A 15,966-nucleotide genomic window follows, 5' to 3' on the forward strand; every position below is an offset into this window, starting at 1 on the left:
TGTATGGATAACAAGGAAAGGGGTACGTTTAGCCTGACCATTTTAAATAAGTGCAATTATTAATGAACAATACTATTATATATTTTTTTTCCTTATTAGCCCGTTTAATACAAAAGAATCAAACATATTTTAAGAAGAAGAAGAAAAAAAAGCACGATAAATAAACAAATACCACCTCAACTTTCAGCTTTTAACAACAATACCACCTCAAATCAAACCACCATGCTTAATAATTCAACAAGAGTATCCAAATCACAACATACAAAATACATTAATACTTTTAAGTACTACAAAATATATATAGCATATGTCAACAAAAAAACAACAACAACGTATCTTCTTTTTCGAATCACTTGCACAATGAAGCCAATATACGACGGGGAGGCTTAATCAGTGGTCGTCGGCTATGAAGAACCGTCAAATTATTAACCAACAAAACATCACCTTTCTTCCAAGGTATTACAACACATTCATCTTCCATGATTTTTAAAAGGTCTTTCACAACATCGTCATCCACGGGCTCACCGTTACCCAACTCCACTGATGTATTCTGATTGCCAATTTTATCAGTCGCCGGCCCATTGTAAGTAACTACAAGACTATTAAACCATGTTTTCCGGCCACTCTCCTCAACTCCGATTGCCGGTAAAGGACTTGAAATCATTTTTGCACCATTCCCTCTCCATTCCAACTTTATCCCTTGTTTTGCAGCCCTATCAATCCCCAAACATAAATCGACGATTGGTTTATTATAAATATTCATCATATATTTATGTATATTGAATTGAATAATTGGATGAGATTACAATAAAATTATAACAAATGAACCAACTAATGAAGGTAACCATTTAGTGATAAAAATAAAGCGCGAATAACTACTATTATTTATAGATAAAATAATAGCTAAATATAAATGATAAATAACATATCAACATCTACAACAACAAACTTTCACAACCGCCGCATCAGCTTCACGTTAGATTCCAAACTTTTTTAATTAACCTTCGTTTATTCCACAACAACAAACCTTCACAAACCCCATTAAAATAATATATAATATATATCTATATGTTTATATGAGATAGAGAGAGAAAATGTTGTCCACATCACTAATTGTAGGAATAAACTTTGCTCAACATCAAGGAAGTTTGTAACCATCTCGTCCTTTGTACGCCACGTAGATGCTCTGATAGTAACTATGGTGTGTTGAGTTACGTAGGCTTCGGCCCACTGTGGGCCAAGCCAGTCAGAAGGAGCAGCAGGGTGTGGCCGACCCTAGCTCTAATAGGGCTAGTTAGTTAACTTGTAGCTTAAGTTTCCTAGGGTTAACCCTAATTAGGTTTTTTCCTATATATAGATCTCATTATTTACTTGTAATGTATCACATTATCACTTAATAAAAGAACCCTAGTTGCCACTCGTAGATGTAGGTCAAACCTAGACTGAACCACGTTAAATCTCTTGTGTTTGTTTACTTGTTTTCGTTTGTGTTGTTCGTGTGTGTAATTATGTGTCCTAACATAATGGATAATAATCTCAGCAAATATACATGCATACCTTTCTTCTGCAATATTCTTGTCATCAGTCTTGTATGTTGACTTCCAACTACTACCAGTATAGGATGATGGATCATCATCATCCACCTGCTATTTTTATATACGTCAAACCATGTTCCTCCATTTTCGCAACAAAATCCGGGTGTTTGTCTTTCATTTTTTCATAAATGATATGACTTAAAACTATTGGAGTTTCTCCCCCATTCTTGGTTCTTCTTCGCAAAAGAAAAATAACTTGGTAGGGGGATTTGGAAGCTGTTATGCGAAAGATTCATTACAAATAAACCGGTGATAACAAACAAACAAACGTACCTAGTAAAATCCAGTTATAACAAAGCTATTGGCATAGACTCAAACTTACATAAGCCATCTCATGATGGAAAGGAATTTCCTTATCGAGAGGGCTTTCATTTGCCGTGTAAACCCGGTCAACGACTTGGGTTCGAGGGGCTGCGCCACCCGCGTAGCTCAATTCAGGGAAGCCGAAAGCTTTGACAACGATGTTGAAGTCAGAAGGAAATATAACCGGGAAACCACGAAAGAGAATAGCACCACTTTTGAGGAGAAGAGACTCCAACCATGGCTTATGATCTCTGATCGCATCTTCAAAAGCAGTGAGTTCTGTTGCAGTAGAAATGTAGAATCGGTGTTTGGTGATAACACCACCGGGAAAAGAACGCCGTCGTCCTGAGGTTTTTGCTCAGGCAACTCTACTTCTTGGAAGGGTTTTCCAGTGGTCATTTGGATTGCTGTTTATCAACTTGTGTCCAATAAAAACAATCCCACAACTCGTTTAATACAAAAGAAAAACGAGCATCGACATCTTTATATGTCTTTCGTCATAAATACTCATAAATTGAGTTTAATATTCAAGAAATTGGTGCAACGACAATTTTATATGTCTTCTACCATAAGTACTCATAAATTGAGTTTAATATTCAAGAAATTGGTGCAACGACAATCAAGTATAAATAATAGTAGACTAAAAGACTTGTTGTTTAGTATAAAGACATTTAAGTGTAAATAATGGTAGACTTTTGACTTGTTATTTAGTATAAAGACATTTAAAGTATAAATAATGGTAAGACTTATAATTCGTCTGGTATTATAAAAACAATTTAAGCGTCATGCACTACATCTATTAGTAATTTAGTGATTAGTGATTCAACATATAATCAGAAAAATATACAGTTATTGGTTAGATCAAATGCAACTATCATTAAGAGATTTTGGACATGAATTCTGATTTTTTAAAAAGCGATGATAAAATAAGAAATTATTTTTGTTTAAAAAGCGTGAAACTGTGGTTAAAATCAAAAGTTGTTTTTTTTCTTTTTAAACCGAAAATTATTATTGGTTTCAGTGATGCCTTGTTTCAAAATGAACCGCACCGAACCTGTGAACCTAGCTGCAATGAACTGTACCGAATTCATTAAAGAGTGGTTATTAAAAAATTTAGCTCAAAAGGTACATATCCAAATTCATTACTTTGAGCAAAATGTGAAGTACATACATATATAGTAACATATCGGCGTTATCTATAGTAAAATCTTACGTAATATGTGAGGATAACTGTTTATCAAATCAAAAGAACTTCCTAACATAACCAGTGTAGAGCAAATAGTACCGAGTACCAGTACCGAAACATGCAACAAGCATTTTGGTATCGGTACCAAGCAATAAAGTCAACTCATGTTAAACAATTGCAATTATTAATAAACAATGCCTTTATATTATTTTTCCTATCAGCCCGTTTAATACAAAAGAATCAAACATATTTAAGAAAAGAAAAAAAAACAAAACACACTAATCTAACATGAGCAAGCTTGAAGAGAACAGGTAAACCAAACCATGCAGATAAGTAAATAAATATCACCTCAATTTTCAACTTTCAACCACATCAAATCAAACCACCACCACCAACATCATCAGCACCACCACCCTTGTTTACACCAGAGCTACCAACCACCAGGACACCAGCATGAAACGCCGACTGCCTTGAGGGTTCAGCCAGTAACTTCAACGACAGTGGTGACGGCTCCATATGCTTCATATCAGGTCCTGTATTGTTATCTTTTAAGCTTAGCTGTTTCGACATCCCGACTAATTCGTCTAAATTCATCGGTTCTTTCGAGAGGACAGGAATGGGTTTCACGACCCGATGCTTCATGTCGGGCCCCGCATTGTTAGTTGGTTCGTCGAATTGGGCCATAACCGATGGCCAAACTGGGAACGGAATCGGTATATAAGCCGGATAAAAAGCGGGTATTATCGGCGGAAGATTGTTTCCGGGCTTTAAAGTTTCTTCTTTCGTGTTTTCTTTTATTACTTCACTTGGAGAAACCTCCATTAATTGGTCAGAGTCGGGTTTTAGAGAAAGTTTTAATGAACAGTTGGAGGTCTCCGGATGATCTGCACCCGCCACGGGTGGTGGGAGCATGAAATGATCTTCCGGTGGTGCTTCTAACGCCTGTTAAACATTACACACATATTTCATCAATCATTTAATTTTGTAACGATAAAGAAACTCGATATCCATAAACTGAAAACGTTATAATAATCAGATATTCAGTTACATAACCGAATGTCAAACATAAGAAGCGAAACAAACCGTGTCTGGGGCCATGTCAAAAAGGCTGGACCGCCTTTTTCTTCTAGAAGCGCTGCATTGTCTTATGAAGTATTTTTGGGCATGACTAGCAACCTGTGTGGGTGTTCTGGACAAGACATAAGTGCGTGCTATGCCACGCCAGTCTCCTTTCCCCAGTTTTTGGAGACCGAGCAGGAACAGCCTATGTTCCTCCTCGGTCCAAGGTGTACCTGCAATAAATCAAATTGCAAGCATTTAATGCCACCATATATCGTATGTCAAGATTATGATCTTATTATTAGCAAAATCAAGGTTATAACTGTCTACAGCTAGACAATCATATCAATGGAAATCCCTCAGCAAAAAATTAATGGTATCAGGCATCCCATTAATTTGTTAAAAAGATTTCAAATCTACTTTATTTCTTTCCATTCTAATTCTTATATAACTGTATGTTTTTAACAACTACAATGAATTAAAATATAATAAGTTAGGTACGTATCATCACCACCATATCACGTCTGAATATCTAATATTTGTATTTTCACTATGAGATATATCTCAAAAGAATGAAAGATAATTTTGTACCTTGTAGCATACAAATATAAATAACATCATCAAAATACATATCTCAAAAGTCAAAAGAGAAGTTTATTTTCTATGTAACAAAACTATTAGACTGAAGCATTACTGGACAACGCTTAATGAAAACTAAAAATAAAAATAAAACTTTTCAGGCGTATGGGGTATAACGGGTTTATAGTTTTGGGTAATCAGGCCAGATATCACCTAATCCCATACCAACGAAATATTTTCTTTTTCCAGTCCCACATCCGAATCTCCGTCGGGCTCAGGTATATTTGCCATCCCTACTGACAGACCAAATTGCCACTCATCAGTAGGAGCTTTAGCTTACTACTGATGATTACCACTGACAATCAGTTACAACTTCAATTTGCATACAATTTTCATCAATCACTGAAATATGAAGCAACTTTCAGTGGCGTTACAATAAAGTCCCATGAGTTCTTTGATGCATTATATAAAATAAGTCAAGAACAAGCATGTACTCAACACTTGTAACAATGGATTGGAGACTCAACGACGAATTTGTAAATAATCCATCAGTATAAGTCATGTGTTTGAACTTCATGAATCGTCCGTTACTTAGCAAATACAGAAAAAACACATAACACAAAATGTTACATCTTACAAGGCTAGAGTGTAATCACAAACATTTTCATATATTCCCAGAGAAACCCAAAAGGACAAATAAATAGGTGAGATCACAGACATAATTAAAACAATAAAGGCAAAGTTATCCATCCACTCAAAAGCACCAACCACGTTTATATTATCATTAACTAATATTTTGTATTTACCACTTTAAGATAATATTAAAAAAATTCCAAAATAGCCCCTTATAGAAAGAGATTCCAAGTTTGTCCTTCCAAATTAAAGTTTCCAGCTTTGTCCCTAACGTAAACCAAACGTATAACGGCGCGTGGCTCATGGTTGACGCATCGTCAACCATGCATATTCCAGCCACGCGTCGTTATACGATTGGTTTACTAGCTCATCAGCGGTACTCCCTAATACAACGCCCAACGATGAGATACGTGAAGGACAAAACTGGAAACTTTAATTTGGAGGGACAAACTTGGAATCTCTTTCTTTCTATAAAGAGGGCTATTTTGAGAATTTTCCCAATAACATTTTATATAATAGTTCCGTATGAATACTGTAACTAAACGAATAATCATCCAATCAAATTAGGTTTACAATAACACGAGATTTAATTTAATTTTAATAATAACCTTTTTTGCGATCGGCTCGGCGTTTAGCGGAACAGGAAGCGTGAGCCGGATCATCGGAAAGGTAACCGTCAATGATAGGGTCGGAGGTAGCAGGGGAGCTAGGGTTGGATGACTGATAGAGATTGGATAGATTGCCCATGCTGGCACTCTTCTTCATGATCGAGCCGCCGTCGGTGAGTCTGACGCCGAAGAGCTTGACGCCGGCACGAGTGGGACAGGTGCGTGAGTTGTGGCCGTTGTTGCTGCAATGAGAGCATCGCCGAGTCATTGTTGTCGGTGACTCGGACGGCCCGGAGGGATTCAGCGGTGATTGAGAGCTCACACGAGTGATTGGTTGATTGCATGCGGCAAGTGAGAGAAGAAGAATAAGAAGATGAATGAAATTGGGGATGATGGGATTTCGATTTATTATTATTTTATTTTATTTTATTTTATTTTATTTATTATTTGTGTGTGGCACAATTAGATAACGTCGTGCCTTACTTTGCTTTCGTGTTACCACTTGTACAACTTGTTTTGACATATGTTTTTTATTCTTATACACCAGGTTAAATACCCGTGTATACACGGGTCGGATAAACTATAATAACAAAACAACACAATGTGAAATACTTGTGCTAATTTGGTATTAGATGAATCAATCTGTATATGAATATGTATTACAACATTGAATAAAATTTTCATACGATAAAAAAAAGAAAAGAAAATTAGATGGTAAATTTTCATTAATCTCTAGATAATTCTTCATATACAACATTTGCAGCTACCCTCTCCATTGAATATTGAAATATTGACTCCATCTCAAGTATTAAACTATTAATCAAGAAAAGTGCGACATAAATCTCTTAAAGTTTTCCTTGTACATAATGTTTAAAAATTATTTACTTAACTTTTCTTACTAATGACACATGATTGCTACTAAAAACATAAATCATTTAGTACTAATATTAATTTGATATAAGGATTTTAATTTTAAAAATAATAGTGTTTAAAAGAAGATTGATACAACTCATACAAATACTTAAATAAACAATACTCAAAGTTTAAATAAATATATTAGCTTATAAATCAATATAAACTAATATTTGTGTTTAACATTCAAAAAATATATATAATTAAAACATCGGATACTAAGAGTTTAAAACAATAATCCACAAAAACTGAAAAAGTACTTTAAAATATAAAAAAACATTATCTTAAATATAAAAAGTCGTTCACTTTTACAAAGCAACAAAACATCTCAAACAATATAAAACCAATATATATAGGTTTTGGATAACAGTGACCGTAAGATATTTTGGTCATATTCACATGTATTTTCCTGAAATGTATTTATCTAGATTTGATGCACATGAGCATGATGCATGGTCGACAATGAAAATTATCGTTGTTGGATGGTTCCAAAACTTGTAACATTTAAACATTTGTTTTTATGTAAAATAAGCATAAACAAATGTTAATAAAACACATAGGATAGTAAGATTATATAAAAATTAGTTTTTAGGCTTTTGACCATGTTATTATTATAAATGTTTTTGGAATATAATAGAAGTTATAATTATAGTCGGAAAGTGAAAGATTTTAAAAGTCATGAATGGTTTTTAAAAATTAAAGTGTTAGTTTATAGTTTAAAGTAAAAATAAGATTAGGTATAAATTTATAGCATTCACTTTTTAATCTGAAATGATTAAGAGTATTATTTTGTATAAATCATTAAATTGTAAAAAAAAACAATGGAATGTTATATTCAAATTATAAAACAAATATTGAAAAGGGAAATCATTAAGAAACATTCATTTTGTTAAAATTAAATATTAGGGAGAAAAACATGTTATAATTTTAATGCTTTGATATGATAGGGATAAAGAAATAAGTTATGGAATGTTTTAAATGATTTATATTAATTAAATGATTACGAATTCAAGATGAAAAGATAGGGATGTCAGTTGGCAAAATATTATCTGTCACACCCCGACCAAAGGCGGAACATGTTGGGGAGTGATGGTCGGTTAATTTGTATATGTTTTAGTTCGTTTATTATTTAGTTTTAACTGTTTATTCGAGAACTATCGATACTTCATACGTGTTTTATTGGAATTCAGGTCATAGGCGTTAAAGTACTCAGTATGGACCTGTTGTGACACGGAATGAAGACCCAGGATGTCCAGCACGCAAAACGAGGAAAAGAATGGAGTTTGCTGTAACAGAGTCCCATCGCAGTACGCGATGGGTTTGCTGAAGTCCCCATCGCGTACCGCGATGGGAGATAAATGAGATGTTGACTTTGGGTCAATCGCGGTACGCGATGGACCCTAGAAGACCCCGTCGAGTACCGCGACGGGTGTGTAGACGGGAAATTTTGGTTAATATCATCCTTTTCATCATTTGAAACCCTAACTTCGTTTTTGATGACCAAGAGGCGATTCCAGCAGTTCCTATAGGCGATTTCCACTATCCTAGCTCGTGTCAAGATCCTACATATGGTTCCTATCATCCGTATCGAAGATTCAATGATGTCTAGGCTCAGCTAATCTCCTAGAGTCGCACCCGGGATGTATAGTTTGTAACGTTTTACAGTTTTTCTCATGTGATTAAGAATACTTATGTTTTGCTATTGATGATTGATGTATGATTGTTGATATTTAGTATTTCTGCGTGTTCTGTCGGTTTAGGCTTACGTTGGTCTGAACGATCTGTTACCAATTGCTAGATAATTAGTCATATAACTGTTTGGTTAGATTGAATACGATAAAATGTGCAATTACCCTTAACTGAGTCACACTGGCAAGGACTGTTTGATAACCAGTGTCGTGTGTAAAGTAATTGTTGGCATCTAAGGTTTTGTCTGGTTGATCACTTTTCAGTTAATCGTTGATAATCAATCTGTTAGGTTGCATGAGATACTGTTTGGTTGCTTACTTGAATTCCCGGGTATGATTTGTTTTGTTAATTGTTTACAACTCGCTTGTTCGTTAGTTGCTTAGTTCTCTTAATTTAAACTATTGCTTGTGTGATCAGCACTAAAACCGTTTACTTCATAATATTAAATCTGTTACACGAATTGCATTGACCACATACTCCTTGTGATACGATACCCTACTTGCTCTAACTATTTAGAATAATTAGGTTTTTGATTGACTCAAACGACGGTCATCAGGGCGTAACGTATTGATTGGACAGTAGCTCAAAAGAAGCTAATTAGTTAAAAACGAACCGCGGCTAAAGTCGACCCTAAACCATTATAAATACGTAAACATATTTCGATAAACTTGCCCACACCACCCTCACTACATTGCGACCTAAACCCCTAAGCTAATTGCAGTAAACAAAGCCATCAATACCCGTTTAAGATCAAAACAGAGCCGCGCCTTTTGTTCTTAGTTCCCCGTCATTTCTGTCACCATAATAGGTAATTAATCTATGCATTGAGATCGGTTTTAGCCTAGAAACATTAACCCTAAATCAATATTATCAAACCTTAAACGATTTAATCAATTTAAAATCCTAGGGTTTGTGTTTGAAATTGGGGAAGAACTGAACCTGTGTATTTGAATCTCCAGTTTCATGCTATTATCAAACCTAAGCGCTGGCCTAATGGTTAGCGCATGTTTAACAAATGTATACCGGCCTGGGGCGCGGGTTCGAATCCCCCATGCCCGGTTTTCGTATGTGTTTTTTTAAATGTTCTTTTTATCAAATGCTTGACTTTTTATGTATATAAATCGTTAAATAAACATTATTTTAATAAACCGAGCCTCCGGTTATTGTTGTCTTTCACTTCTTAGTTAATCATATGTGTGTATCATTATACGTATAAGAAAGATGATATTAATATTTTTTCCGTTCGTTTAATAAACCGATCAAATGAGTTATTAACGATCAAAGAATAAACTTTCTTTCCCCGTTAATATATCTATTTATAATACAAAATAATGGTTATTCATCAAAGATTTATCAAACCTAAAAGTTATAATAATAATAATAATAATAATAGTAATTTGGCTAAGAAATTTATAAACAAATGAAATTTTTTTATAAATATATATTGTTATCACTTTAATAATATAAGTATGAATATTTTATAAACAATTACATAATATTAATTTTTAATTAATCTTTATTAATCATAAACTTTAAATGAAATATGTTATACCCTCAATGCCCGTTCATATCTCGTTTCTCCCTTAGTCCTTTTATTAATTTGTAGTGTTTTCCCGTTATTACACTTGTTAGGATTTGAATTTGCTACCTCTCGAGCGCGACGCTTATTCTCCTACCAATCTTAACGTATTTATTTGCTTATTATCTAATGTGAGTTTACAGATCCCCCCCTTTTTCCATCTTTTATATTTTGGGGGTAGCATGTATACCTTATTTTACTCATTTTTATTTTCACATCTATTCAAAACACAATTCAATATATGTTTATGTGTGATTATTGCATGCTCTATGATAATGCTCTATGTGCTTAATTGTTTATTTTATGTTTGGTGGTTGGTATATCATCCTCATCTATCCTCATCTAGTATGATCATACATTTACCCAAGTCGTTATCAAGCCGTTTTCAAATGATGAGATCAGGGATGCAGCTTTTGATTGTGGGTCTGATAGAGCTCCAGGCCCTGACGGATTCAACTTCAGGTTCATTAAACACTTTTGGAGGTTTTTGAAGATGATTTTTTGAAGCTGTTTGAAGAGTTCTATGAGTGGAGTTATTAGCCGGGGATGTAGCACGTCACATATCACCCTTATAGCCAAAACTAAGACACCAGTGGGGTTACGGGATTATAGACCTATCAATTTGGTTGGGGTTATTAGTAAGATCATTTCTAAAGTCTTGGCTGTCAGGTTGAAAAAGGTTATTGGGGGAGTTATTTCAGAGACCCAGTCGGCGTTTCTGAAAGACAGGTTTATATTGTATGGGCCCCTTGTTCTCAATGAATTAATTGGGTGTCTAAAAAAGAATAGAAGGCAAGCGTTCCTAATGAAGATAGATTTCGAGAAGGCGTACGATAATGTGCATTGGGAGTTCCTTCTTAATATTAAGGGACAAATGGGGTTCCCGTCTAAATGGTGTACATGGGTTAGAGGCATTCTTCAGTCGGCGGTCTCAGCGGTTTTGGTGAACGGGTCACCAACGTTTGAGTTCTAATGTAAAAAAGGACTTAGGCAAGGTGATCCGTTATCGCATTTTCTGTTTATGTTGTCATGGAGGCATTGGCTAAGATGATAGATCAAGCATGTAATGTGGGGGTTTTTGAAGGAGTTGAGACTAGTAAAAACGGACCGATGGTCTCTCATATGCTTTACGCGGACGACGCGTTAATTATGGAGAAGTGGAATGAAGAGAATGTGAAGAACGTAGATCGCATGCTGCGGGTTTTCTTTATGTGTTCGGGGCTAAAGATTAATATTCATAAGTCTCAATTATTTGGGTTGGGTATTGGAGAAGACGAGTCGACTAGTATGGCTAATATTATTGGGTGTAAGGTTGGTAGGCTTCCTTTTGATTATTTGGGTATTAAAGTTGGAGCTAATATGAACCGGTTTGCGAATTGGAGTGGTGTTTTGGAGTCGATCAAGGGGCGGCTTCAATCATGGAAGTCTAACCTTCTATCTATAGGAGGTAGACTAACATTGATTAAGTCGGTGCTTTCTAGCCTTCCGGTTTACTATTTGTCGTTATATAAGGCTCCGGTAGCGATTGTTGAGGCGATTGAAAAAATGATGCGACACTTTCTTTGGTGTGGGAGCAAGGAAGGACGTGGTTTACATTGGGTTTCTTGGGAGGTTGTCACGAAACCAAAAAAGGTAGGGGTTGGGTATTGCAAAAATAGAATATGTTAATTCAGCGTTGCTTGCTAAATGGGCATGGAGGTATAAAACTGACATCGATGGGCTGTGGAGAAAAGTTATTCAAGGTATCCACGGTGGTCGTAACAGGTGGACGTTTCTTCCTGTTAAGAGTGTTGGCTGCTGGAAAAAATAGCTCTTTTTTTGGAGAAGTTGATTCTAAATGGCAAAGAACTAAAATTCTGGATAAAGGGCAAGATTGGGAATGGGGAAAACATTTCTTTTTGGAAGGATATATGGTTTGGAATGTGCCTTTAATGGATAGATGGCCAGGACTGTATTCAAAGGAAGTTATGCGGAACTGTATGGTGCGAGATAGGATTAAATGGGACGCGAATGCAGGTATGGTCTTGCATGAAGATTGGCGAATAGAAATGACCTCTGTTGAAACAATATCCGAGATGCAAGACGTTCAGAATCTGTTGTCCAAGGTGGTTTTGTCAGAAGCCAAAGATAAGTGGGTGTGGGAAGCCGATTCTGGTGGTATTTTTTCGGTGGCTAGTGTAAAAAGCTTGCTGAACAGGGAGCGGAATCTGTAGAAAAATAACGAGATGCGATGGGTTTCTTGGGTTCCTATAAAAGTTAACGTGTTGATGTGGAGAATTGAGATGGAGAGGATTTCGACCCGTTTGGCCTTAGTTAGAAGGAACATCAGAATTCATGATACTTTGTGCCCTCTTTGTGATGCTGTTACAGAATCTGCAGGTCACCTTTTCATCGACTGCAGCTTCGCGTTTCAAGTCTGGCAAGCGGTTTGGAGCTGGTGTAGTATACAACAACCGATGTTCAGAAATGTTAAAGATATGCTGCTGTTGCCCAGCCTCGGCAAGCAGAATAAGTGGTATAAACGGATCTTGAGTGGCATTATGATGATTGTTTTCTGGACTATTTGGAAAACAAGAAACAAAAAGGTTTTTGAAGGGTCGTCGTCTAAGGTTATAGAGGTGGTTGCTTTAGTTAAATCTGTGTCGTTTTTTTGGCTTAGAAATCGCTCTAATTTTAAAGATTTAGAGTGGAAGGATTGGTTAGTAAACCCGATGTATATATTGTAATCTTTTTGGTGGTGGCCCTTTGTTGAGGGTTGGCCGTTTTTTAATGAAGTTTAACGTTAAAAAAAAAGTTGGCAAAATATTATGACAATTAGAGGATATGTGGCTGAACCATAATTTTTGTTTATTATAATAGTATATTTCACTTATTTTATCAAACATGCTTTTTTTTATTTGTTTTTAAAAAAATTAAATTTATAACGAAGAAACCTGCACTATAAACGTATTAAAAACAAATTATCTATATGTTCAACCACATACGTTTTTTTTAATCGAAGATTAAAAAATAGAATGAGTGAAATAGTCACAGGTCTTGAACTTCTCATGGAGTGTACATGAAACATCTTAATGTTCTTGAAAATGTGAGATTATAAAGGTTTGAAAAATGAATTATTGTGTGATGCGCGCTTGAACCCAATACCTCATGTTTTAAACTAAAGGTGTTTGCCAACTTCACTAAAGATGTAATTGTGTTAGATTCTTTTACTTAACATATATAACTGTAATTCTCTTCAAGTATAAAACTAAAATTATATTTATGTATTAACATTTTCATAATTCATAATATCAGAGTGTCTTCCCATATCTTTATAACACAACTATTTAAGATTGTTCGTCATTGCTCATTATATTTTATAAAATATAATATATTTATTTTATTTTACAACTAAACCTTAGTCTTTGTAAATTTAGTTTTTAAATATGTGAAAACATTTTATTATAAATATCATTTTTATACACACAATATTTAAGTATAACAATGTCGATATGAATGTTTTAATTTTTTAAAATAAATCACACACCAACGTTTGATTTTCAACTTAAAAGTATATTGCATAATATATCAAAAGCTTATTAAAAAAATCATAAATAAAAATTATTATATGAAATAATTGAATTTAAGTATTACATAAAGTAATTCTTTATTTTTATTATATTTTCCACCCATGTGAAACACGGGCTTTAACCTAGTATAGAAAGTAATGGTAGTACACACTGAAAAAATGAGAAACGTGTACCGGTATCGATATATATGTGTTCGGTTGGTATGGTACTGATACTTGGTAAAATAATGTTTAATGTTCATTTCTAGCTACACTTTAATTTTATAAATCAAGTATTTATAAATTTAAAGAAACGGCCCACTTATATGGGTAAATTGAGTAGTTCGATCAAAAACACCAGCACAATTGAATTCGGTGATGGAACTGGGTACAATTTTGGGTTTGCGAACCCGAAGACTTTGTTGAATAAGAACAATGAAAAAAAGATGAGAAATGAAATTGAGTAGTTTGGAAACACCGTCGCAATTTAATCAGATGCTTTTATGTTCATTGTAAAAATTTGGTGGGTTTGAGTTAATTTGGGGAGTGTCCCCTTCACCCTAACAAAGCTAGGGCACAGAGCTAGGACAAAAGGATATATGTGTGGCATGAATTTTTGTCTCGTTTATTAAATAAACTTATTATAAGGCTCAAGGTTGTTTAAGTTCAACTCAATGTAAACTTTTAAAGAGCAGATTTAATGTAAAACTAGGTTATTGTCCCATGAGCGCCACGGGTGTAAATATAGAAATCGTCTAATAAACACATATAATTTCAAACGACAATGAAAGTAAGTTAATAGAACTTGTCTAAATTCGAAGGATAGACAGAGTCTATTAAATCATATATTGAATATAATGAATTGTTAATTAGAAGATCATCGGAATTTGTACATTCATCTGTCGTCATTTGAAACACCCCCCCCCCCCCCAACATTCCCTTCACCTGTATCCAATAGTCAATTCGCAAATTATTTTATCTCTTTAACATGTACGGATTGACATCTAACTGTGAGCCTCGTGTTTTTTTGAAAGTATAAGTACCTTGTGCTTTTACAAGGTGTATGAAGAACTACTTGAAGTGTAATTTAAAATAAACATGAAGAAAAGTCTATACAATTTAACTATTTATTTAACAAAAGTATCATAAATTTTGTATCTACAACTCCCTAAATACTTCCTTGTATATAAGATTTATACTTTAATTTGTAATTAATCAATTTAAAGGTCAAAATTAAATTAACTACGCAATTGATAAATATAAAGTAAGAAACTACCTTGTATTCAAATTCCACTATCAATCTCCTAATATGTAATTATAATAAACAAAATAGTTTATAAAGCTTTCGATAAATAAAGTAAAAAACCTTATACAACAAACACCAAATAAATTGAGGTTTTTACCTAACACCCGATTAGAGTTTGAGAATGAGATGATAGTTTATAAGCCTATTGATATCTTATTTTCCATTAGTAAGATACTAATAATGTATTCATTTTTTAATACATACAAAAGGTGAATAAAATAATTTTTAGTGGTTTTTAAATATTTAGTAGTAATTGAAGCTTACTATTGTATAATAGTATTATTCATCCTAATCATTATACCTCCACAATGGGTGCTATCACCATAAAACTGCCTCAAAAAAGTTTTTAATAATCCTACAAAAGTCAATGATATAAATTTAAATAAACATAATAAATAAATTAAATATGAAAATATGTTATTAAGCTTGGTACCAAATGTTGTGAAACTGATCTCTTAATTTATTAAAAATAAAAAAAGTCAACATATTTCCCATTTATATAGAGAATAATTAAATATTTTAATTACAATTAATTCATAAACTGATGATTTTGCATAATTATGGTAAATTGAATTATACGGGGTTTTAGTAATTGAATGTGATTTTAATCCGGTTATTCAAATGATTTTGAATTTTGGGATATTTAATGATATTAGAAAAGTTAGTCTCACCATTTTTGCTATAGAAAGTAATTAATTTTGATAAATGGCTATCATAAAGTAAATTAAGAAAACTATTAAATAATTTATCATAAAGTAAATTATTTCTTCTTTAGTAAACATAATTTTAATAAATAAATATAGTATATACATAGGCTTAATTAATTATATCATATCCAATATAATAAACATCCTTTGAAGTTAGTTTATACATTTATTTTTAATTAGTTGACTCAATTAAAATTTTCAATTTCATATCCCGTCTATAGTAAAAATTATTTAATATATAGGCTTAATTAGTATACATTATA

At 33.6% G+C, this 15,966-nt stretch overlaps 3 protein-coding genes and 1 pseudogene across 3 annotated transcripts; 2 read left to right on the forward strand and 2 right to left on the reverse strand.

The window, feature by feature from the left end:
- Positions 1 to 304: 304 nt before the first annotated feature.
- Positions 305 to 2,318, reverse strand: LOC143565332 (clavaminate synthase-like protein At3g21360; annotated as a pseudogene).
- A 906-nt stretch (positions 2,319 to 3,224) lies between these two features.
- Positions 3,225 to 6,373, reverse strand: LOC143565339 (transcription factor MYBS3-like). Its single transcript, XM_077052333.1, has 3 exons — positions 5,964 to 6,373; positions 4,168 to 4,376; positions 3,225 to 4,026 (listed from the first exon to the last, which is right to left on the reverse strand). Exons 1-3 carry the CDS (start codon positions 6,229 to 6,231, stop codon positions 3,457 to 3,459), a joined length of 1,047 nt encoding a protein of 348 aa, XP_076908448.1. The 5' UTR covers positions 6,232 to 6,373; the 3' UTR covers positions 3,225 to 3,456.
- A 4,799-nt stretch (positions 6,374 to 11,172) lies between these two features.
- On the forward strand, positions 11,173 to 11,811 carry LOC143565349 (uncharacterized). The gene has a single exon (XM_077052340.1). The coding sequence runs from the start codon at positions 11,173 to 11,175 to the stop codon at positions 11,809 to 11,811; it is 639 nt and encodes a 212-aa protein (XP_076908455.1).
- A 557-nt stretch (positions 11,812 to 12,368) lies between these two features.
- On the forward strand, positions 12,369 to 12,869 carry LOC143565350 (uncharacterized). Its single transcript, XM_077052341.1, has one exon. It carries the CDS (start codon positions 12,369 to 12,371, stop codon positions 12,867 to 12,869), a length of 501 nt encoding a protein of 166 aa, XP_076908456.1.
- The last annotated feature ends 3,097 nt before the right edge of the window (positions 12,870 to 15,966 follow it).

Source organism: Bidens hawaiensis, unplaced genomic scaffold (assembly GCF_021521415.1).
Source record: "Bidens hawaiensis isolate Kalapana, Puna unplaced genomic scaffold, B.hawaiensis_p1.1 tig00022321_1, whole genome shotgun sequence".
NCBI classification, from domain to species: Eukaryota; Viridiplantae; Streptophyta; class Magnoliopsida; order Asterales; family Asteraceae; genus Bidens; species Bidens hawaiensis.